General features: G+C 38.6%; 1 protein-coding gene across 8 annotated transcripts; it reads right to left on the bottom strand.

Moving 5' to 3' along the window:
- Positions 1-3,865: 3,865 nt before the first annotated feature.
- On the bottom strand, positions 3,866-19,836 carry LOC308118860 (muscleblind-like protein 2a). 8 transcript variants are annotated; one of them, XM_080478506.1, is made up of 10 exons: positions 19,557-19,779; positions 15,396-16,058; positions 10,632-10,796; positions 10,282-10,512; positions 9,899-10,150; positions 8,493-8,546; positions 7,930-8,086; positions 6,557-6,592; positions 5,713-5,807; positions 3,951-4,117 (listed from the first exon to the last, which is right to left on the bottom strand). In XM_080478506.1, the coding sequence occupies exons 2-10, from the start codon at positions 15,567-15,569 to the stop codon at positions 4,103-4,105; spliced, it is 1,179 nt and encodes a 392-aa protein (XP_080334632.1). In that variant the 5' UTR covers positions 15,570-16,058; positions 19,557-19,779; the 3' UTR covers positions 3,951-4,102. The 8 variants fall into 8 exon arrangements, with proteins under 8 accessions (XP_080334630.1, XP_080334629.1, XP_080334634.1 ...); XM_080478505.1 differs by lacking the exon at positions 19,557-19,779 and adding an exon at positions 18,417-18,532; XM_080478504.1 differs by lacking the exon at positions 5,713-5,807 and having other exon boundaries at positions 3,866-4,117; positions 19,557-19,781.
- Between the last annotated feature and the right edge of the window lie 4,919 nt (positions 19,837-24,755).

Raw genomic sequence — 24,755 nt, 5'->3', positions numbered from 1 at the left:
GAATGGGAGCCGAGCAGGGGCAGCCAGTCAGCTTCAGCGAGGACTTTTCCGTTCATGCGGCGAAGTTCCCGTCATTCGATTGTCCCGGTGACATCGACACGGAGCTCAGCCAATCACAGCGGCGGCTCGAGGATGTGTATCCAGGAGGAGGAAGAAGGCGCCGGATGCTGTTGCTATGGCAACGCTGCATTTGGTTGCCGCTTTCCAAAAAGTGTGTGTGTGTGTGTGGACGCCACACACACACACACACACACACACACACACACACACACACACACACACACACACACACACACACACACACACACACACGATAATAATAAGACTATTCTGGTATTTGAAAATTAAGTGTATTTATTCTAAGTCATGTTCGGATCTAATAGACATCCTCAGTATAGTAGACTACAAAGTATGCCAGACTTATGGAGTAGTTGTAAACAAAAAGCAATCCGTTTTTTTGTCTCTAGGAAAGAAAGCAATGCAGATGTCACTAAACTCCTGTTCAGTTGAATAATAACCAGTCCATTGAGCTAGTATGTCATTTTTGAACCAGTAACCAACATTATCGTGTAAGAGATTTAATTACCAAATGTTATCATCTTATAAAAACCATGCGGACACAGTAAACAAAAACACACAGCTCACAGAAAGGCAATTTCATGACATTTATTTATTTATTTGCAATATCAGATTTTACACAATTTTCAGTTTACATGAACAAAACTACCCACTTGAAATGTTTAATTATGCCACAAAATATTCTCACAAATATTCTTCAAAAATTTACTTGGAAAAAAACTTTATATGCAGGCCAAAATGAAACTAACTTGATAACTTTGTCAGAGGCCGCAGTCTAACCATTTACAATGGTAATCCCGGTCAATGTCAAGCCTTACAGTGTAATAATGCTTGGAGATTTCCACAATATGTGATTTTGACCTTAAACCCAGAAATTTATAAACATAACCGTGACATTTTACATTATTTATTTAGATGGCATTCATCTTCAATGAAATAACACAAACTTAGGAACAGGCCAAAAATAAGGCAAAGTTTACCAAAAGCATGTCTTCCCAGTCATCTGACTGTTGAGAAAGTGCTTCAGAGAAATATTTCCATCAGTCAGTCAGACTAAACATGCTTTACAATCCATGTTTTCCTTTTTTCTTTCTTTTTTTTTTTTAAATTGGTGAATCAAAATCTCCAACAACCTCTCTGTGCCGGTGTATTCAAGACATTCAACTCTCTTTTTTCCCCCCCAAACTAACAAAACCATTCAGAAATATGCCTTTAATCTTCAATAAATATCATGTAACTAATGACAATCTAACCTTTTAAAGCAATCGTTTGTTTTCTGAAGTTTTGATGCAAATGCTGAGCGATCCAGTCCCGACTTTCTGAGCTTTGGGCTCGGCAGACTGGATACTTCCCAGCGAGATATTGACATGCAAGTGGAAAGCGTATGCAGTATTTTAACTACAGCATCACTTAGATCAGAGTATTTTAAAATGTGGGAGGATGAGCGCCCCCCCCCTGATGGCTTGAACCATACACCTCACACTAAATCGTAACGTTTGTCTTCCCACATGACTGGATATTATTGGGAATATAATAGTGTCCAATTTGAATTTGTCTGCATTATAGTTACAATACATTTGGGAGTAAATCTGTTTTAATATAATTGTCAAAGAGTTTTACCCTCGACAGGTTTCTCCTCACCGTTTCTTCTCAATGCTTAAAAGGCAATAAAACCAAACTGGGTGGTGGGGTGGGTGGTGGGTGGTGGGTGGTGGGTGGGTTGGGGCGAGAACCCCAGATTTGTTTCCTGACCGCCTGTCCAGTTACTCCAAAGAGGGACATCAAATGTGTCCATCATCTACAAAAATACAGTTCTTAATCAGCAACTTCAGATTGCTTCAGCAACATTTCAAATGATGTAATGATGCTTATGACATTATGAGCATGTCTTTTTTGGGGGGGGATTACGTGGCCTGTACGATGCACTTTTGAAGGTTAAACGCAGCTTTATGGCCTTTTTCATGAGCAGGCTCTTTGTCCCATGAAGGTGACAAGGCAGCGGAAATGATGAAATGCTTTAAGCTTCTCTTTTCTCTGACATTCTATCTCTGGACACAAGACGGCTTTTCATAAACTAACAGATCCAACATCCTTTAAGGAACCACCAGCAGAGCTAAAGTGAGTTTAATAAATTACATTCATTGCAAAATATTAAAGAATATGTTTAAAAGTGTTCTTAGTAATGTCAAACTAGCAAAATATGTAATTATACTCACATATTCTGTTAATAATGTGTAAAATATCTCACAAGGAATATAGATAGCGACAAAAAGTGAACAAAAGCAGGAGCTCCTCAAGTCATTAAAAACACTGAAGGAAAAGTTCATATTTGTACACACTACTTGTAAAATCAGGAAATAAAACTTAAAAGAAGGATGTAAAAACAAAGAAGAATTAACAAAGAAATCACATACAAAAGAGATAATCTCTTGACGAAACACACAAGGTCCACTCTGTCTGCTGTATGTTTCAAAAACAGGTAATTGCATAATATGGCATCATCCATACACAACTATACAGTTCACCAACATGTTTACTTCCTTCTACTACCAAAAATATTTTTTACCTTGTTGTATTTTAAGTCAACCATCTCAAAAGTGAAAACAAAAGGAACCGGGGATATACACGGACACATATTCAGCATCAGAGATAATTCTTCTTAGGGCTAAATCTGAACAGATGTAATTAAAATACTTAATGCACTGACATGGCATTGCAAAACATTTATTTCTAGCGTCTGTGACTTAAGTATAGAGTTTGTTTCGAGTGATTTTCACGTAAAGCCTTCTAAATATGCGTAGATGTCGTTGCATGCACAGCTCTTTAGGCACTTGTAACATTCAAATAATACAGTACTGACAGGTGACTGTAACATTAAGACTAACTGTTCACACAAGACTCCACGAGCAACCCTGACAAGGATCACAAATACCTTGGTTTGAATAGGAGTAGTAGTAATTCAACACGCTTATCGAGTTCACTCTCATGGCTGTGGAGACTCTTGTTATAAACATTATTTGCGATATCTGGTTTTCTCTATCAATGTTAAACAAGTGAAAAGTACTTACAGATTCATAAGCAAGTCAATAGTCATCGGTTAATGATCAAAAGTCTTTTTCGGTTATAAACAGGGCAATTTAGACTCAAGGTAATAAATTAAACGGATTACATATTATTTTCTCTTGGCAAACAGCCTGTTTATGCAATGCAAAGGCACACCAGGAGGTGGAGCACGGATCCAGTTCTCTGGCAGCAGCACAGAGAGATGCACTACTTTTAAGAAGCAATTTAAAGGGAGTTCATAAACCTGCTGTCAAATTACATCTTTGAAACATCAAGCTTAACGTTAGAATAAGTGCTTATTCACCAGTTTAAAATAATTACATCTGGCACTAGATCAACAATCATTAATGTGAAAAACAAAAAAAATCTCAGTTTAAATAACACATTCAAAAAGGAAAAAAAAAATATATATATAGTTCAATTAAATGAAAATAAAATCGTAACAATCTCCAATACAGGACCCCTGCATACCTGACGTTTACTTGTACAGTGTACAGTGTACAACGTGACTTCAGATCAGACTAATTCTTTCCACCTAAAATATTTACATTTAGAAAATAGTTACAATTCTATTGACTTCCCGATCACTTAGGTGCCACTAATGAGTCTACAATTCTGATTTACAGTCTCATCTTCATGGATGTCCTGGTGACACATCAGGACACCTCTCACCCAGCCTATACCCACATTAATGAGGATGTATGTTAGCAGAAGTCTAAAGGTGTGTACATACATCTGTGACACCTACCTAACAATGTACAATCCTACAAGTCTTGTTACTGAATATAGTTTGTCATGAAAAGTCAATTGAATGTGTACATTTTTATTTTTTGGAGAGCTCAGAGATGTTATCTGCATGCAGCTTGTAGTACGTTGCGTGCGGCGTTAACAGTATATTTACAGAGAGGCTGATGGAGACCTTCAGCAGCCGCAACATGGCACTGACTTCTGTCTTTGCTGGTTACTTGAGGATGATCTGTTTCAAAGGCAAAACACAGTCACTGAGAGGTTTTCACACAGCCCATATGAACGTCAAAAGGTTTTGAACGACACAGATTTTTATCGAGATCAACTGTAAAATGAATCCGATAGCGACCCCCCCCCGCCCCAAAATAAGAACTCAAACAACAACAACAAAAATCAAAGCTTTTGATATATGGGATCCATTAAAAGAATAAATGTATAAACTGCCTCTTCTCGATGTGAACATAAAGGTACAGTGCTGGGAGAAGGCAACAATTCTTAAAAAAAATAAATAACATGTCACACAAAAGACAATGTCAGGTGATGTAGTTTAAACACTGAGAAAGGCCAAGCAAGGAGGTGGAGGTTGATATGTCCGTGATATTCCAGGGACATATCAAGCAGTAATCGTGTTACAACATGAAGTATAGCCGTGTCTCAACTCAGGGACTGCATTCTTTGGAGGACGCGGCCTTCTGAAAGCCGGGGCGTCTGCGAGTCGAAGTGAGCAAAACGAGGTGGTTGGCTTGAGGGACAACAGCGACACGTTGTCAGACTCTATTTGTTGGAACTGTGGCCAGAGGAGCTCTGGATCTTTCACTCGGCACGACTGGTATCTCACACATTTAAGGTCATTTGTAATTTGTTTTGTAATGTCACCGAGTTGAAAGTCAATACTGACCGATAACAGAGTGTTTTCTCTCCTCGTGTTTGTTCACGGTGCTGATTGGTGGGTGAGTTAGGAGCATATGTAAGTCAGGAATGTTGTGTGACTGAAACAAATTGTTGTTTACTTAGTGCTGTGAACCTCGTGATCAGATGGGCTGCAGATGATACAACTGTAAGAGCCTTGGTTGTCTTGGAAACGCAGGACACATTTGTGGGCTGCACTGAAGGAGGCCGGCGCGATCAGCCTTTAAACACAACCTTTGAAGGATGCAGCCCCTGAACTAGGACACAGCCTATATGTTTTATCGCCGTGGCCATGAAAACCGAGATCTTTTCCCTGTAAGTGTCTTCACAGCAGATTGTCTGCTAATATTGAAGCAGTGCGTCACAGATTTGTACGATGCACAGGAACAAAGATGAAGATTTAAACTGCTCTGATATGTCCACATGTAGTGAATGAAGCATTGATTCATGACAGGAAACAGATAATTATGTGAAAGAATGGGTCACATTCAAATATTTCATAATGACTCATCAAAACATATCAAATATTTTTGGAGCTTCAGAGATAAAAGTGTGACACACAGATAATATTGACAGATTTATATGACCGTGCGGTGGGATCCTACGGTAAGAAAAAACAAATAAAAATAAAATATTGACATTGAACAAAGCGTAAAACATGCAATAAAGAATTTAGGCATTATCAATATTTGCAGATTATGGAAAACTTTTCTGTTGCCTGTCCTAAAAGGGAAAGGAATGAGATGCAGCCTAGGAGCTCTACTGAAAAAAGAAGCTCTACAGGTACGTGAAGCTCAATGACGGCAATGCAAGCAGGGCACCGCTAAGCTGACGAAGCACTTCCCCTGATTCAAAGATGAGGCACTTATTCAGAGCTCAAGGATTCATGACAGAAAGCTTTAAAAAGGAGCAAACCTGATTGGTTGGTGCTGTTGCTGCGTAGGGGACACTTGTGGCGGGAGTAGTTGCTGCAGAGACAGTAGCAGGCGTAGCACTGTACATCATGGGGACTTTTTCAGGAAGGGAACCATGAAAGCAATGAAAAGGGAGGTGGAGCATTATGGTAACCATAGCAATGTCTTTTTTTTTTTTTTTCTCTCTCTTCTCTTTTGCCAAGCAAATACAAAATGACTTTAGCAGCAAGCCATCATTGGGTTAGACCAGCAGATGGCATGTGATCACACAGCAAAGCGAGACAGCAGGGGAGAACATAAAAGGAGCGCTGATAAGAGATCAAATTAGGAAATCTGTCTTGATTTGACATCCCACAAGAGAAGACATGTAATGTCATATTGGACATGATCAAAGTGCTTATTTATAAATATTTATATTTATCAGCGGTTTTAATAATGGAAAACATTTAGTCGTATTAAAAGCAATGAGGTAATTCTTGGGGATGCTGATCAAATTTCCTAATCCTTCCTAATGGCGGATGGTAATCTACTGACAGATTTCAATCCAAATTTCCAGTGCTGTGAATTGGAGCATTTCTAATATTGTTACAAGCAGTTATATGTCCGCAAGGCTTAGTGATTAGAAAAGCACACAGATACGCCATAACGCCAAAAATCTATTACAGACAAAAGCAAAGTGACCCACTGTCTTCAGTTCAGTATGTTGTTTTTTTTTGTCCCTGTACCTGACTCATACTCCTGTCATCCTATGCTGGAGCATCAATCATATTCAACAGAGAAACGGACTGCTATTGGATATAAGACAAGTTAGAACATTTTTTTTTAAACATGACATGTGGACCTACCAAGGCTGTTAGCAGGACTCATGCAGAAGACCGAACCTGTGTGATTAGGAAATGGAAAGACAGGCGTTATCTTCACATATCAGCGTTCTTCACATGGGTGTGGACCATTTAAACAGATCATGAGTAAACAAACACAACAAAAGTAAACACGTACAGCCACAGTACAGCTTTCTGATGAATCAAGTCGAATTTAAACCGAGGAAAGAACTTCCATAGTAAGGTTTATATTCAGGATGCGTCTGTGCTCTTCTCTACGTTTTCGGAATAACAAGTTATGAAAGAAATCAGCTGGAAAGTACATTTTAAAGTGTCCGGAACAATCTGGCGTGCCAAAATGCTTTCACAGCAGGCAGATATACTAAACACAAGTCTGAATGTTTTTTGATAATTTCTTTGATGAATAAAAAGCATGTTTTAACTAGTGAAGTAAAACTTAACTCGAAATCCTCTTCCCTTCATCAAAAAGCTCTTAGCTTGGTGACATCATCACTTATTCAGACTCACTGTGGCGTAACCTCTGCTTCTCTCTGTCATGGTTCACTCACTAAATTGATTGTTCCTAACAGCTACTTCTGTCCTAACGACAGGGCAGGGCTTTGCATGGGGAGAAACATAATGAAACGCAGCCACTGTCAATATCATCAGTCGATCCCTTTAAGGACAGGATTAAGAGCCTCAACTTGATTTATTAGACCTGTCCATGACTGCCACTGCCACAAGAGCCTTCACTTAAGCAACATAAACTCTTTATTGTGCGCTCACTGAAATATTTGGAAACATTTTTACTTTGTTTTTGTAGAATATTTCATTATTTTCTTTCTTTCTTTAAGTCAGTAAGAACATAAATGGCTTTTATGTTTGATAAAACGATGACGAGAATGACGTAATTAAATCTAACTTTTTTTCTCACAATTGATACGCCACCAAATGCTTGTGCCCAAAAATATATTATCTTATTTACAAAAAAGTAGACAAAATATGACCTTTCGATGTATCTTTCACAACGGACATACTTAAACTTGCACTAGTTTTATGTGCACAGAGCATATCACACAACGGGCTGTAAAAGGGGCCAAACACAACAGTGTTAAAAGGAGAATATAAAAAGTGAGAAGATAGCCTGTTTCTATTTCTCATACATTCTTGAAATCCTGCACAAGCTGCACCTATCTCAACTTCCAGTGACACTTTAAGTAACTTGTCATTGTTAGTTTTAATTTAGTTGATTTTTCAATAAAAGGGTTAATTATGTATAGTTCAATGTTTTATAATAGTATCCAAATCTCAAATGGAGTAGAGAATAAAGGAATAGAAGAGCCTTTGCATAAAAGTCCTGCTCCGGCTCTGAATCCAGGCCATGTTTTATGGCTCACCTGTGGGGTAAAATGCTGCAGTTTGCTGCTGCAGTTGTGTGTTGGCCAGAGTCTGGTGGTAGTGCAATAAACTGGGGCTGAGGAGAGAGTTGGCCCAGCTGCTCTTCTCAAGAGCTTGTCTCTTTGGTACAGGTTGCAGGATACTGTGAGGGAAGGCCTAAAAAGTAAAAAAAAAAGAAGAAAACATATGAAACTTCCAAGAATGTCTCTTCATGTAGCTTCAGTTTGCACACTCATGAAATAAAGTAGGCTATGTGTTAGTATTTATTTGAAAAATGGCAGACATGACTACAGAGCAAAGGTGTTTGATGTCACACTATGGAGAAAAAAAATAATCAAACACTGCAAGAAATGAAAAAACAAAACAAAACATGACTGGAATTATGAGTTAACTGAAATTGTTTAAATATCCATCAACTCAAGCATTTTAAAGATACTGATGATGACTGACTGTGTACACGAGGACTATGTGAGACTTGGAGAAGCTGTAAACCACAATGACAAAAATTAAAAGTTACTACAGTACAATTATTAGCTACATGCAAAGCAAAAGGTGAAAATACCAGGTCTACAGTTGCCTCGAGGGGTCGCTTCATTGCTTTGGCAGTCGACTGAGTCTTTTAATAGCAGGCAGCGAGCACATGATGGCAGTGGGCCAATGGGATTCAAGCGTATTAACATACAGGTAACAGCAAGCAGAGGTGCATCATGGGGGACAGCATTGTGGATAGGTGAGAAGGGGAAAACAAAACAAAAAAATCTGAATGTTGTATACCACATAAAACACAATATACATGCACAAATAACCAAAATAACTGATTACAGGACAAACTAACTAAGATTCCTCCATTAGTAGGTCAATATGTACAGTTAATCAAAAGTTTTCACAACACATCTGAAGTATAATTATGCAAACACTTGAATTGCAGCCTAATTTCTTCAATAATACTACTTGACATGACTCTAATGCACTCGGTGCAACTCTGCACACAGTATAATGTGGAGTACATACATTGATTTTATAGCTTTAGGAAGGGACATTACAGTAATGCACAGCAAGCACTAAGAATTTTTATTGTTCAATGAAAGATGGCGGGGTTTTATGAGCTCTAGCCAAAAGCAATATCACAAATCAAGAGCTGGAATAACCATGCATCCAATGTCATAAAGCACAGAATGTGGAGCCTCATATATTGCGGGAGGTTTTGATGTAACCACAAACTTCTCCTCAACTTGTACTGCGCAGTGAAACAGTACTGCTTTTCAGTTTAAGATACAACCTGAGTCTGTACTGGACAAGATGCTGTGATATATATAGATAATAGATGGACTGACTCACTGATTGACAAAAACAATGCATGAAATTTAATACAAATTAAGTAACTGAGGGGAAATTAGGTTCAATTGTTCAATACAAGCTACGAATATATGCATAGAAAAAAATAAGTAAAGCATTTTTTAGGTAGCTAAAATTAAATTACATCTGTAGTAGATTTGCTATGTTACTCTGCATTACAGAAGAGTACATTTGGACAAAAAATACAAATTGTAAAACTGTAAACCTGTTATCCCTCAACTTAAGGAAAATATGCCTCTAATTTAAGCCTCGTCAAATAATAAGTTCAGAAAAAAGGTTCAATTTGAATGTCACGTGGTATTACAATGGAGCTGAGCTGTTTTGATTTGGTCTGAATAGGAACTAAAGTGAGGCCATGATTACTCATAGACTAAGAAATCACTTTTGCCTTTAAAATAACAATAATGGCAAATTAATGTCTAATTTCAGCTTTTGTGCTTTTAATCAATCATAAATACTTTGTATCATATTCTATCTGTATCATTACAAAGGATAGTATAGAAATACCCATGTATTGCTCCACATTCAGTGACGTCATTACAAACACAATGACACCACCACATTAACTGACAGTATACTGTAGCAGAAAGCACTGCTCGGACTGGGTCTTACCATGGCTGCAGCTGTGGCCTGGGCCGCCACGGCCGTCTGATTCACTTGTTGACTGGATTTGATTTTGGCCTGCAAGTGTGCAGGCGGGTGAAAATACTTGCACTTCTCTCTGGAACAGCGGCCCTTCATGTAATCCATGCAAACAGTGACAGTGTTATCCAAGGTGTCAATCATGGGGCTGTCACTGGGGTGAGCAAAGCGACAATCTGTCTCCCCTCTTGCACAGTTTCCCCTCTGAAACTCCCGACACACCTGAGAGGAGCAACCATAAAGATATTGTGAGTGTGAGGAGTTCAGTTTTGAGCTTGTAGCCACATTAGGTAAAAGATGTAGAGGCATTAAAACATTTTTATGTTAAATCGCACTTTGACGTGCACGGATACCTCTAGTTTGTCTGTACGCTGCAGCTTCTGTGAGGGAGAGGAGGAGGAAGAGGAGGAGGACGAGGAGGAGGAGCACTGGACTGTAACAGGTGAACTGCCGGGAACAAGAACCTGGGCACCGGAGAAGATGTCCGAGGGAATGAGGCTCATTCCGTGGCTTAATGGTGACATGTACGAACCGTAACCGAGACCGGTGTTTGTGCCAAGTCCCTGTGTAACAGGAAACGTTTGCTGTGAGGGGGGGGAAGACACATATTACAGGTTAGACCCCCAAACAATTAAAAAAAAAAAAAAAAAACACATCATGCGACCAAGCAGAAGGTCCTCGTGCATCACCATGCGTTGCTCACCATGGGCTGCAGGCCATGTCCGGGGATCATGAGCTGCATCTGCTGAGCGAGGACAGCTGCTGCCGTCTTCTGCTGGATCAGATTGTTGCGCCCATTTATCTCCAACTGCGTTTTTAAGTGGGACGGCGGATGAAGGTATTTGCAGTTTTCTCTTGAGCATCTTCCCTGCATTCAGGAAATAGTGAAAAAAAAGAAAGAAAAAAAAAGCACGAGGAGATGTAAACAGAAAGGGACAATCCTTTGACCAATTACAGAATTTCTTTCTGTCCAGAAATTGATTTTAGCAAAGTCGTTTAATTTGTGAACAAAAGGGTCCGTTTAATGTTCGCTATAAAAGCTACAGATTGACGCAATCCCAACATAGAGGTCTTTTTTCCTGCACTTCACTAGCACTCAGGCTTTCATGTCGACCTATATGAATATACGAATACATGAACAGCAGGCCCAAGTTAAACATAATTTGGACACGCTGTCTATGCCAGAGTTACCACCGCCCCTTTGTCTGACTTATGTCAATGCGAGTTAAGAAATGGGAGGCAATCCCACTGCGGTGTGTGAGCAGGCTCGTGACCACCAAGAGAAATAGTGCAAGGCGTTTGTGACTGTGCAGGGCTCATCCACAACACTACTGAGGCTCCTTTTTGGTCAATAAATACATTTTAAATTGCCAATTCACCAAAGAAGAGTCAACACCAAAGAAAAGCCATTTGGCATGAAGAGAGAACATTTGATCATTTATAACGAGCACAACTCAACAACCACAAATCAAAAAATTGGAAATAACCAAGCTTTATAGTATGAAGTGCGTCACCAAGATGCTCTGTGATAATGAAAAAGAATTCATCAGCAAAAAGTCCCTTACTTTTCTATGTGAGGTTCCTCTAAAAGAAAACTACTTCCTATACTACTCGTGACTGTAAAATATTGTTGCAAACGATACAAGTATCAGCTTTATCTAACATAAAGACTAGAGAGGGAAAAAAATAATAATAAAAATAAAAGTCAGCATTCACTTTTATGGTGCAGTTTCCTCTTTTCGATAGAGTTTACAAATAATAAAACTAGTGTTTTTACTTTTGGACCAAAGCATGTCAACAAAAACATGGTTGAGATCCGTTGTGGGATATATTCTAATATATAACTTTAACAACAATGCTTTGCACTGCCCCGCAGCACAACACACGTCGGACTGTTGTGGTGGAATTTGCATCAAAACAGTGTTTGGAATTCCAACATCCAGTTTGATGAAATCAGAGTACGTTTGCAAAAACACTGGAGACCTCCTTTTCAATTGAAGTGTTGAAGATTTTCAATTATAGTTAGTCTGCTTGTTTGATTTGCACCGATTTGCGCCGCACTACCTCAATAATTTCACCAGGGTTCATATGAACAGGGCAAACAAACCACTTGTGAAAACACCCTGGAACGCTTTTTATTCAGGGTCTCGAGTTTGGAGCTGGAATATCAAAACAACTTCTGGAAATGAAAAGAAGGGAGAAGTGGATGTAAATTTGTTCTGAATAAGTGTAACTGGAGGAGTTGGAAAGGCAAACGCACTCTTTACGATTGCTGCTTAATAATGAAAGAGTTTGTTAATCGAATAGACGTCACAGACACTTTTGATGAGCCAACCGAACATCTGCATTTGCCAAATTACAAATTAGCTTTCTAGCTCTAAAAAAATCAAAACCTCCATTCAAGTTAATCAATTTCACTGTATTTGTATTCCTCCCCCGTGTTGGGATCTCTCCAGACCACAGAGAAACACTGCAGCCCCCGTGCATCAAATCCTCCCCGCCTCCCCTCTCAAGCGCCTCCCCTCTCAGCCAGGCACTGATTAGTTATTGCCCCGGAGATATCTGATGGATATCAGAGTCCAGTTTTAATCAAATAATTAATAACTATATTTGATCATTAGTAATCATTATTGATAGCCAAACTGCCCCGAACCCAAACATCATCTGTGACCCATGTGTGGTAAGAAATCCCTACATGATTGTTGCCCCGTGTGAGGCAAGAAAGAGATTTACTTTCTGGGAATTCTGTGATTGTCATTCACCTCTCACTCTTGCAAATCATTGTTTGCCCCCCTTCAAAGAGTCGCGCAACTGTGGTAATACATTTCAGTAGCAATCCTGGCTCCTCAGGCGCAAAACCATTAAGGAAGTGGTGTTGTAAGGTACACTCACTTTTCCAGAGCTTTAGTTATGACTTAAGAGAAAACCCAGAAGCAGCAGCACACGACTGAAGGTAGAGCTGTGCACCGAGTCACAGGACACTCGTCTCAACACAAAATGACGTGTGTGCACGCCACCCAATGTAATAAAGTTCCTTCTTTTAAGAGGAAGAGGTGAATGGGGTAGTGTTTTGGTCACGAGCTTAAATTCAGCAGGTCACATGGCAAAACAATGAGTGAACAAATCAGCAGTTAAAAATAGGTGTGTGTGTGTGTGTGTGTGTGTGTGTGTGTGTGTGTGTGTGTGTGTGTGTGTGTGTGTGTGTGTGTGTGTGTGTGTGTGGGGGGGGGGGGATTAAACACTATTTACAAAGCTAGATTTTTACTAAAAGTCTGAAAAGAATAAGCCTCAAGTTAAGAGTAAAGGCACTGATTTAAAGCTGAACAAGATCTTTATGCCTGCAATAGACATTATTGGTATAAAAGAGCTGTGACATCCTGAAACAACAGATGAGTCATTCTTACATCAGACATGCGGTTTAGGACAAAGTTAATAAAATAAATAAATAAAAAAAAAACAAGACATGTCTTGACAAATAAAATGTCTAATTTCCCCCCCGAAGAACATTAAAAGCCAACAATTTGATCATGTTCTACTCAAACTCTATTCATTTTACTGAGCTACAAGTGAATATGAAAGATCTAAATAATATAGTGAAATAATATCATCATTATTTACAAATCTGAAACTGTAACATGGCCAGCTTTATGGTTTAACTCGAAGAAGTTCAATAAATTCAGTACATTTTATAAGTTGGGCTCAAACAAGCAACATGATACTGTTTCTTCATGTTGACTGTTCTTAAGCAACCATGGACAGGCAAATATTGATTGAATGGTTTTCACGTCTGTGGTGAATACAATACCTCTCAGTCTTTATTAAAGGAGGTTTGGCTCCAGTCCGTTTGCATTGGTAGCCCTGCTTGTTCCTCCAATCCAATTCTGTTTATGATGTCATGTCTGTTCTTGTCTCTTACTTATTTTATTGGTGACAAATACAACTGCCCCTCGCACAATTATAGTGTTTTGTTATGTTTGTCTGTCTTGTCTAGTGTACCGGTATGTCTATGCTTATGCACCTTACACTGGGGGCCGAAAGTACTCACGAGCTTAACTTAAGTGCAGATTTTGATTTTGGTAAAAAAAAAAAATACAGATTCAAACCATTCACTAAAGTAACATTTTAACAGGTTGTTATATGTATTTAAAATTCATTTTGAACTTTAATCATGTACAATGCGTTTATAAGCCACCTTGAACCGGTTTTCGCTGGTGGTCATGTGCACAAACACAACTGTGCCTGTCATTCAATCATTAGCTGCACATGATTCAACTTGCAACATGGACTTTGAGTCAGAAACTAAAAACCGGTAAATAACTCAGCCAAACTTTGCATAAAACACTGTCATTTCCAATTTGAACTTATTTCTTTACCTTGGCATTCAACCATCATTGATTCAACCTGATCACTCTTAAATGTGTCAACTTCTGCAGCTTCAGTATTAGTAAATGTCGCTGTCACTGACGGCTGCTGTGATCCGTCCACTGTAACTCTACATCGTCAGCCACGGAGGTAGACGCAACAACAAGCCAGAGAAAAAGTACAAATAATTGTTCAAACACAGGGAGTAAAAATAAAAAACGTCATCAGATAAAAAGTCAAAATACCTGAAAAGTCTGCTTTGTTACAGTAATAACAGCACAAATAGTTCTTGACCTCTGCAGAAGATCAAACTCCCTGTGAACTGTACACACTCTGCAGAGCAGCAATTAAAAGACTTCAGAGATATTTGTTTACGTCACAATTAGTTGACTTGAAAGAAGCCAATAAGTCAAAGTTGAATGGCAGTACAATGGAACTTGATTTAAATGGATTAAACGGCAGTAACTGTGGATTGTAGATGGGAGACTACTCCGTGGTAATCCAGTCAGCCTCCTGATCACTGGGACTCACACTGGCCGGGTATAAAACTACAGTGAGCAGATAAGAAGGCGACGCAACATGAGAATAATCTGGGGGGGGCAAAGCTGCATTATGGTGTGATCGTGAAAGCGTGAGAGTGGATTAAAGCAACCCGGACCTTACATAGGGCAACTAACCAAGAGGAAGAACAAACTGGCCCTAAGCCAACTAGCTGCCAGATATTTTCATCGTGTACATTAGATAAGTGGTGAGAGCAACATTTGGAAGGGGTGTACCTCTATTTTTGGAATGAATGTGGTAATGCCTGTGATGTCTCAAACTGAAGCACACCGAGTTAGTTTATTATAATAAGAACACCCGGCTGATTAAAGATTTTTAATTGGGCAGTGACGATTGCGAGTTACAATTAACTTCATTCTTAATTTGTGCAATATTTTAATTCTAAAATAAAAACGTTATCCAAAATTGTCCATAAAAGTTGTCTAAAACTGCATTTATTTCTCCACAATGCTCACATGAAATCAAGGTATTCAGTCTTTTTAGCTTCATAACTCTTCAAACAACAACATTTTCCCGTGTTTTGTGAAGCACCGATATCTCTTACCTTCAGCGAGTCAAAGCAGGCAATGACTCTCCCATTCTCGACTTGGCAGCTCTTGGGTGGATGGGCAAATTTGCATTCCTCATCACTACGTGAACAGTTTCCTCTCTGAAACTGTCGGCAGACTTCCAGCGTCAGCCATTTTGTGTCTCTTACTGAGGACATATTCAGTGCCATATCCAAAGGGTTTTATCATACAATAGATAAGAAAAGTCACTCTTATCGTCTAGAGACTTAAACACCAAAACCAGTAGGATAATCGAACGCTGTAGATATGGTTGTTTTTTCTTTTACAACGGATGGACGACTCCTCACTTAGTTGGCACTGAATAGTCTGGTCAACTAAACACTTTGCAGGAGCGTTTTTTTTTCCTGTTGCTGCTTTTAATGTATTTCAAAAAGGACTGTGACCGTAAAGATCAACCAGACGAAAGAATCTTAACATAAATTTGTCACGTTAGTCGAGAATTATTTGGCGAGTATTCTCCATCTTTTTCATATGGCTCAAATCTAGCATTCCCTTTGGTGCTGAGGTTATGAGATTGATCTGGTGGCAGCGGAGGTGTACTTGTAGCTGTTTCAGTGTGACCCTAAAACAGGCGTCGGCCAACCACAGTCCAACTTCAGGTCGGGGAGATCTTCTCAAAGGCACTTTCTGTGGGTAATCTGAAAGGAGAAAGAAAAACATCCCAAAGAATGTAACTAAAACGGTATCCCATAAAACTTTACATTCATTTTATTATTTGACAGTTTTCCTATTTATTCCAACTTTAATCTTTTCATAAACCAACATGGGACCACACTTGTTTTCTCCACGTGTACCGACATGCATATAATGTGTATAATGACTATAATTTTCACAACATCTCCTGGTGTTGTTGCTTTCCTGTTAATTAGATGTGGGAAAAAATACAAACGAGTCCATCAATTCTCTAATGTTTAACTGTTCACATTAGAGATTAGGCAAAACAAACATGGCCTGTGATCTTTTATTGTTAGTTATCTTCCATCGGGAGAGATTCCCAGGAGAGAGCTGCCATAATGAAGCTACAGCAATCCACTCCTGTCTGGTATTGTATATTATTACACACATAAAAAAACAATAGTCGCTACAGTGCTGAGAGCATCGTGTCACAGAATATCAAACCTTGCAGCTCAATGTAAAGAGAGAAATATTCCATTATGCTCTTCATCAGCGCTTAGTTTCAAACTCAAACTGAAGGATCTGCTGCTTTTTTCACTTTTACAGTATTATCAATTAAATTGTAAGCAGTTTAAGACGGCAAGGAGGATCAATTGATGGTGAAGGAGTACCAGGGTGGTGCAGAAATACATATAAGCCTGCTCGTATCTTTAGAGCAGGAAAATGAGAAGCATTGTTATTGCGTCTTCAGATAACAGCGAGAAACAGACAATTAATCACACAAGTCAGAAAACGAGACTCGCCAATTAATGTAGCATGCATGTCTCAGAAGTGTGGGACAAAGCTAGAGCACCTGTAGAAAAACCAACACAGGAACAGGAATACACCACCACACACCACCACATCTTTAAACCATTTCTGAATTTGGACAGTGATTCATTTTTGTTTTTAATTATTTTCACTTCAAGAGATTCAATAAACACCCAGAGCCATGAGACTCTCCTGTCAATAAAATATGATTAAGACTGAAGTAGCAGATGTCACCAAGTATTATTTGATGGATCCAAGTATGGACCATACAGTGAGAATCTCGCTCACAGATTAAATGAATCAGAATAATCAGGGGAAAAGACTTCATGTACCGTGCTTATCGTGCTTCCACTCTATTTTGACCAATTCGTGCAGAAAAGTGTGCGCTTCATTGTTGATATCTTAATTAAATGACCTTGTAAAGTTGTAAGTGGTGCTCCACAAAGAATTTAAACACTAAATATTACATTGACAGATTCTGATGATGGCTGTAAAATAATGGTGCATTCAGTCCCCACTTCACACTGGGAAAAATTAATTTGAATGCAATCAAAATTGGAGTTACCCACGGTGCTCGCTCTGCACACAATATATGTAGTTGTTTTCATCTAATTTTGCTCATGCTCACAGGGATAGATTAAACTCCTTCTTCATTCCACTTCAGTGTTTTTCATTATGAAGCTTTATAGAAGCAGTTATAAGAATATTCAGATTTGATAACAGCAGAAAACAAAGTAATGGCAGTACAGCAAATGTGACTCTGACAGCCGCAATAAAGCAGCGCTGTCATGCAAATGTTGTAAACTGGGAATTGGGACCTACTCAAATGGTAACAATTCAAGTTCCCAGCTGCATGAACATGATAAAAACAACTAGTTTGGGTTATATTTCCGAATGAACATGGCACATAGAGAGTCACTGTCGTGCTACATAAACAGACATTTCCTTGTCCCAGTTCATGGACCCAAAAGTGTAGATTAAGATAACAAAGTTTGTTTTTCCAACTTTCTCACAGCAGTTACTGTGATAACTATGATCAACATTTCCATTTCCACGGTAATCTATTGTAAAACACCTCGCTACTCTGGGTTAGTTTATAGGACAGTTGATATGATCGGGCTGCAGACAGATATGCAGACCAACCAGAGAACATAAAGAACACAATGCATTCGGGACAGTGAGACCTGTATAATAGATCTGCTGCTACACAGGAAGTTGCTGAGCCGACAGAAAAGGTGGTGCTTGTGTGCTGAATAAATCTGTACAAGAGCTGGAAAGTTTCTCCATAGAGAGTGAGTAACATGTTCCACGAGTACAAGACTCAAACGGCACACATTTAAAACAGACTGCTGCCTTTTTCCCCCCTCCATGTTATTCTCTTCCAGCCTGTGGTATCTCACAGCACAGTGTAGCACATTCCTTCAGGCGCAAGTCAGGAAACGGAGCAAGAAAACCTACCTCTCTCCCTTCATGCGGCACTAAAGAACTTCTGTAATGTGGCCTGAAATCGAGGCCAGGAACACAAGTTCTGAACCTGTTAAGGTTATGGCAGTAACAAAGGCAGCTCTTACCTCTCTTTCTGTCCCATGGATCCTCTAATCTTGCATTTTCTCTGTGTAAGTGTAAAAACAGCCTTCCTATCTGCCCAGCTCTGACTAAAACCTTTCCAGCCACCCCCTTCCTGTCTGGGTGCTCAACTCTGGGAAGATCCTCCCAGTCAGGAATGGACCAATCGGAGTCCAGAAGTTGATGAACACTGTGAAAGCTTCCTGCTGACTCTTTATCTCATAATAAAATTAGATTAGTTTGAGAGGGTGGAAGTCAACACTTGATCCATGTCTCAAGGATTCACCACTGCAATTATAAGACTGGAGAAATATCACAGCCGGACTGCAGAAAGTGTTTATCTGACCCATGATAGTGAAGCATATGTCCCAAACATGCTTTACAGTTTGTTATTAGAAATGTCAGGCATCACTATGAGATGTCAATGTAAGCTCCACTTTTTTACTTCAACAATTTTGAATTAGCCACATAAAACCTTCTAATGGAATTGTGTCTGTTCCCCAATCTCTGCAGGAAAATAAACATTGAATTCAACGTTTAAAACATGTATTATTACAAATCCACCCCGTAAAATGTCTAGTGGGTACCTGGAGTGTGATTCAAAATCAGTGTATTTCCTTATTTTTATCGAAGTGATTGTTTAATCATGTTTGTAGAGGGTTGCTTCAAATTCAATAACATTGGCAAGAGGCCCTGCCATTACCTTCGGTGGAGGTCAGTGTTGTGGTGATAAACAAATGTTGCTTTAGCGTCAGTATAATGGATGACATACTTTAGTATTCATGATAGATGACCAGACACGCATTGTACATGTTGTACAGACGTAATAAACAAACCTGAACACGACTTGCGTGCTTACAAATATGCTTAAAGTTGACGCGCCGTGTTATTTAATCGTTTTACGACGTGACACTGTTACATCGGCCGATCTTATCGGCACAGTTTGATACTTCCCGAGGATAGAATGGTATTTAGTGTCCCTTTTTCAACCTTATCGGTGGTTTTTTCCAGCATGCTAATCCCTCATACTTAGCCAGGGAGCTACGTACAGCACTGTCACCGGCTAACAGTGCAGCAAACATTAAAACTGAGGTTTATTAGCTCGGCGGGCTATAGCGGCTATGCTAGCGAGAGCCGCAGCTTACCTCATCATCACGATGAAGCGCTTCCCACAGGAGACGACTCTCACGCGCCAGCCAGGACACACGACACGGCAACCGAACTGACGGGAGGGGAAAAAAAATAGATGTCAAGTGTTCCCGAAATGTCGCTTCAGACGAACAATTCGAGTCGCGTCCCGTTCGTAGAAGTCAAGCTGGTTATTTCCACGGCGAGTCCGACCTCGTTTCTTCCGTACTTTGTCGCTCTGCACAGATTTAAGCAACAAGCTTTTGACAGCTTACTGTACGATCACCAGTTTAGCGTGATGGAGGGGAGTCGCAGGCTGCGCTGAGAGAAACCGAAGAAAATGTATGAAATTAAATCACATCTTTTAAAGATGCCACAAGATAAGCTGGGATATAAAAAAAAATCTTTCCTGCACTGCGAAGCTTTGAATCGCATTATTTCAGAATAGCATGGTCATTCTAAAAGTTGTCTTTCCAAGCAATCCCCCCCCCCTATGACCGCAGAGTGGTACGATCCACACGAATGCCAGTAGGCTAAAAGGGCAAGGGTTTGCTTGTTACCAAGGGAACAGCAATAAAACCATGTGAGTTTTGTGGATTACTTTTATAAAAAAAACGCGTCCAAGCACCAATATAAAAATCTTACTGACTAAATAACCTAACAACGATTTAACAGACAAGCTGTCAAGAGAAAAATCCAAATAATTAGCAATATAAATAAGAGAGTGACCTATAGGGATGGGTGGCAATGTCTTTATCTAAGAAATAAAACCTGTAGCTCCACTCTGGGTTAAACATGACGATTCTGAAATTGAAATTAAGGCGTCTATCATTCAAAGGAGGATGAAAATGCACTCGCAGCCGCATATAGCCTTATAGGTCTGCTCAAGGTCAAATAAGATGGATGCTAACCCAGATAAGGCCTGACAGGGAGGAAATGGAGGAAGACAGAGATGAGGCCAATAATTTGTGATGAGGTTTAACAAACTACATCTGCTGTGAAAATAGAAATATACTCCACATCGCCTACATGTAGAATTTGTGCTTGGTGCAACGCCTCATTTGAAAGGTTCATTCCTCATGTGACTTGTTTTACACATTGATATTATTGTGTTTGTTGAAAGCACATTGTTCCCTCAATATGTATAATATTTGATTTGGCTTTGCGTTCACACTTTGGGGGTGATGATTGAACTTCAAGTGGCATGTGTGAGAAATCACAAATACAACATACAGTGAGAGTTGTCATAATTTGTCTCCATAATACTTTCTCAAAGGGGTTTATAATCTTTCTGTTGAATATGATCAGAATTGGGCACTAGCATTTTCTTACACGCTAGGAGACATCCTTCTCATCTGTTGTCATGATATGAAACACACAAAGGACTGATTGATTGATTCGCCCCTTTCTGCTTCACCAGTCTTCTTGAGGCAACAGATGTGCTTTATCTAATGTGTCACACTGACAGACCTCAAACTGGAGATGTGGCATTGAGTGCACACAAGGAAAGGTCACCTTATTGGTCTCTTTGAGGGAAATGTCACTGTCAAAGTGAATCAGATATAAAAACAAAGGGGATGCTGCCGCCCCCGTGTTTACTCAGTTGACCTTAACACTGTTTGTTGTTCACATTTTTGGGTCATTTATTCTGTGTTCAGTGTTACTTAACATCACTTCTCATATATGAGGCTACCAGCATTATATTCTAAGTTGTTGTTTATGTGTCAACGGTGGATGATTGAGCACCCACACTAAACCTTAAATGGTCAACACAATAACTTGTTTTATCATTGTTTATGATGATACTTGGGAAACCATGAAAATTGTTGCCGGAAATGTTTTAGGGGAAACCCATGCTTTGGCTGGGAAAGCTTTTTAATGTTTGCATTCATGCAAATAACTCTAATTTGTTTTTGTTGTGATGACAGTGATTGGAAAAGTGACCTTTACCTGAAAATGAAAGTAAACCTCATCATTCTCAATAACTGCTTCTCTGTCATTCAAATAACACTAAAACATCTATTTTATTCACTTTCGTTCTCATGTATTGTTTTCTTTTTAACTTCCAAAGTATGGAATGTAAATCATTCCCAGAACAATTTTAATCCACTTGAGTTTAAATCCAATGGTAAACCTTTTACAAACAACAACAACAACAACAACAACAACAACAACAACAACAACAACAACAACAACGACGACGACGACGACGACGACGACGGCGGCGACAACAACAAAAACAACAACAAAAACAACAACAACAACATCTCAGTTGTATTTCAGAATTAACCCTGTTTCATTTATAGAAGAGAGGCACATTTTTAGTCAACTTTTAATTGTTTTGATGTTGCAGTAAAATGTCATCAAGGGACTTTGTAATGTCTTAATTTCCAATATATTTCCGCAAACGCAGTCCAATATTATCCGGGTGAACTGCAGGTACATAATTCAAACGCTAGATGTCAGTCTTTTACAAAGTATATTTTCTCAAATCAAAGGCTCAACATGAGATAAAATCACACCAAGGAGTCATCGAGGGTTTACAGTGTCGGTGAAGACGTGATAGACATTATAAAATTAGACCTGACAAATATCCTAATATTCATACCTCAACCATTTAATATCTTCTCCAACAAATTTTGTTTAGAAAATGGTTAACCTTAGTCTGATCCAATGGGATTATATGAATGTAAAAAACAAATTGGTAAACTTAATTAGATTTATATGCAAACTTAATTTAATGCAAATTCACAGCTATCTCACTTTATTCAAATTAATTTCACTGCCCACATTAAAGTTTACCAATGTCTGTACAGAGTCAGCTAGGCTCAAGGTGGAATTAGTAGTAAAATTATTCCGTTTCTATATTGTGTTTAATATATTTCGTCCTCACTTAAAGAAAGCCATCGCATGAATGAAACATAATAATTTAAATGAGGAGGAAAACTATATATATTTTTATTCATTATAATAAAATGTGTGAGATGCGTAGTCCTGTAGTTGGCAGCACTCCTGATGTCCATCTCTAACATCTCAGGAAAGATGGAGAGAATTTTGCAATTTTGTTCTTCCAAAGTCACTGAATGTGACAGGATAATAACAGAAGGTAAGTATAATTTGCTGATGTCACGAATGTTTTCCAGATATCTGTACTTGATTTGAGTAGTCCAGTTATCATTCTCACATATTTATTTATTTATTTATTTATTTACTTTTTTTTTTTTTTTTAAACCAGGTAAGTTAGTTGAGAGCTGGTTCTCATTTTCAGTCACGACCTGGTCAACGACATTTATCATTGCACTCGTGTTCCCTACATCAAATGTAGGGAATACGATTCCCTACAAATTTTGATCCAATAATGCAAACATCGAGTCAGAAGATAAGAACCTGGGTGAGTGAGAAGTTTGATAGATGCGAACAGACATGAAAAGTCCTGTAAAATTGACTCCATTGTAATTATGGAAAACTGAAAATAAAGTGCTTTTTAAAAGAATTGATTACTTTTTAATAAATTTCATTCAACTAACCTGTGTATGTGCAACGTTTCCAGTCACAGCACATTGCTCTGAAATACACTGAATCATATATAAATCACACTGTTGTGAACAAATTTGCATATAGCCAGGCCAATAACAAATATATATTGTGGCAAATGCAGATCAAATGGCTTTATTAATCAACATATTTGTATATTTGTTAGTAGAAAAAGAATTACTGAAAAATGCTGAATTAGATTACTTGTGTAAATGTTAATCAGGTTTGTGTGTACAGTAGTGAGGTGATGATCTCTTACTGTTGTACTCTTTCCTGGGACAGAGTTCAGCCTCCTGCACCTTGATATGTAGATATGGTGGGCGGATGTATCCCATGATGGACTGAGGTGTAATAATCACCACTAGGAAAACTCAACGAATGCGAGACCGAGAATTTAAAAACATCACACAAAATAAAGTCATGGACATTCAACGGATTTATTTCTGATGAGCACTCTTTTTTTTCCAAGTCTGACAAGAAAAATGGCAGATTAAATATAACAAGCCAAAAGGCTTTTTTTTTTTTCCTTTTAAAGGTTGTTCATTTCATCACAAGACTTCTGATATGTACAGTACATAGAAATTCTTACACTCTTCTATTATAACTGATTACCACCAGGCAAAGCCATTCTTTAGCAACGAGTGAAATCATTCAAATAAACAGATAAATCAGCTTCTTTTTTTTCTCGAAATGCACGTTCATGGAGTGGCAGTACAAGTTTTGGGAATATCCTCCTGACACAAAGTGGCATGTCACACTTTTCTGGGAGTGGCAGTATAATTAAGAGTAAAAGTCTAACTGTTTGCTTTTATTTAGCTTTTTATTTACACCACAGACTTAGAGTTGCACCACTTCAAGGGGAACATTTGCCATTGGAGATTATTTGGTGACCACTTTAATGTATGTATGTATGTGTATTTATATATATACCATACCATATATAAACCATGGTGCAGTGAGTGCAATATGCAGCAAAAATAGGATTATTGTTCACAAGGTGATGAGACCTCATCCTTTACCTTCTATCATTCTATCATTTACTGATCATACAGAGGCAATGATACACAGTTGAGGGCACAATTTGGGAGTTTTTCTTTAGGGCAAAAGTACAGTAATACAATGGCACACATACATTGAGTGACTATGTATAAATTGTGTTTTCAAGTGTTTTAACAGTGTTTCATTAAGAGCTATGTAGTACTTCCACGGCTGATGTTACCAAGGCTCACTGCTAAAGCCAGTCATCGTTGTATTTTTGCAGTCACATTGTGATGCAGGAGTTAGTTGTATTAAAATAAATCGTAACAATCCATTCCACTTTTACCTCGTGGGCTTATCTCCTCTTTATTATTCCGCTGTAGCTGTGCTCACGATACACAATCAAATTGCTCTGTAAATTACAGGCTGTACTGTAAAGTACAACTAAAATAAATGCCCTTTGGAGAATAATAAAAAGAAATCTTACTTTGCTCCAGTTGTAATAGAATTAGCAGGTAATGTGATCTCGGCCTGAATTGTTAAAGATAATAGTTCTACAGTGGACTTTTTTCACAGCAGACATTTTAACTTTTCATCAAAGCATCAGTATAACTAATAACATTAATATACACAAAGGGACCATAGAGGAACCATAAAACCCTGTGAGCTAAAAAGATTACTGCTACTTTTATTATTTATACATG

The sequence above is a fragment of the Lipophrys pholis genome (assembly GCF_963383615.2).
Source record: "Lipophrys pholis genome assembly, chromosome: 13".
Classification (NCBI taxonomy): Eukaryota; Metazoa; Chordata; class Actinopteri; order Blenniiformes; family Blenniidae; genus Lipophrys; species Lipophrys pholis.
The sequence above is the reverse complement of the archived record's forward strand: the minus strand, read 5'-3'. Positions and strand labels throughout refer to the sequence as shown.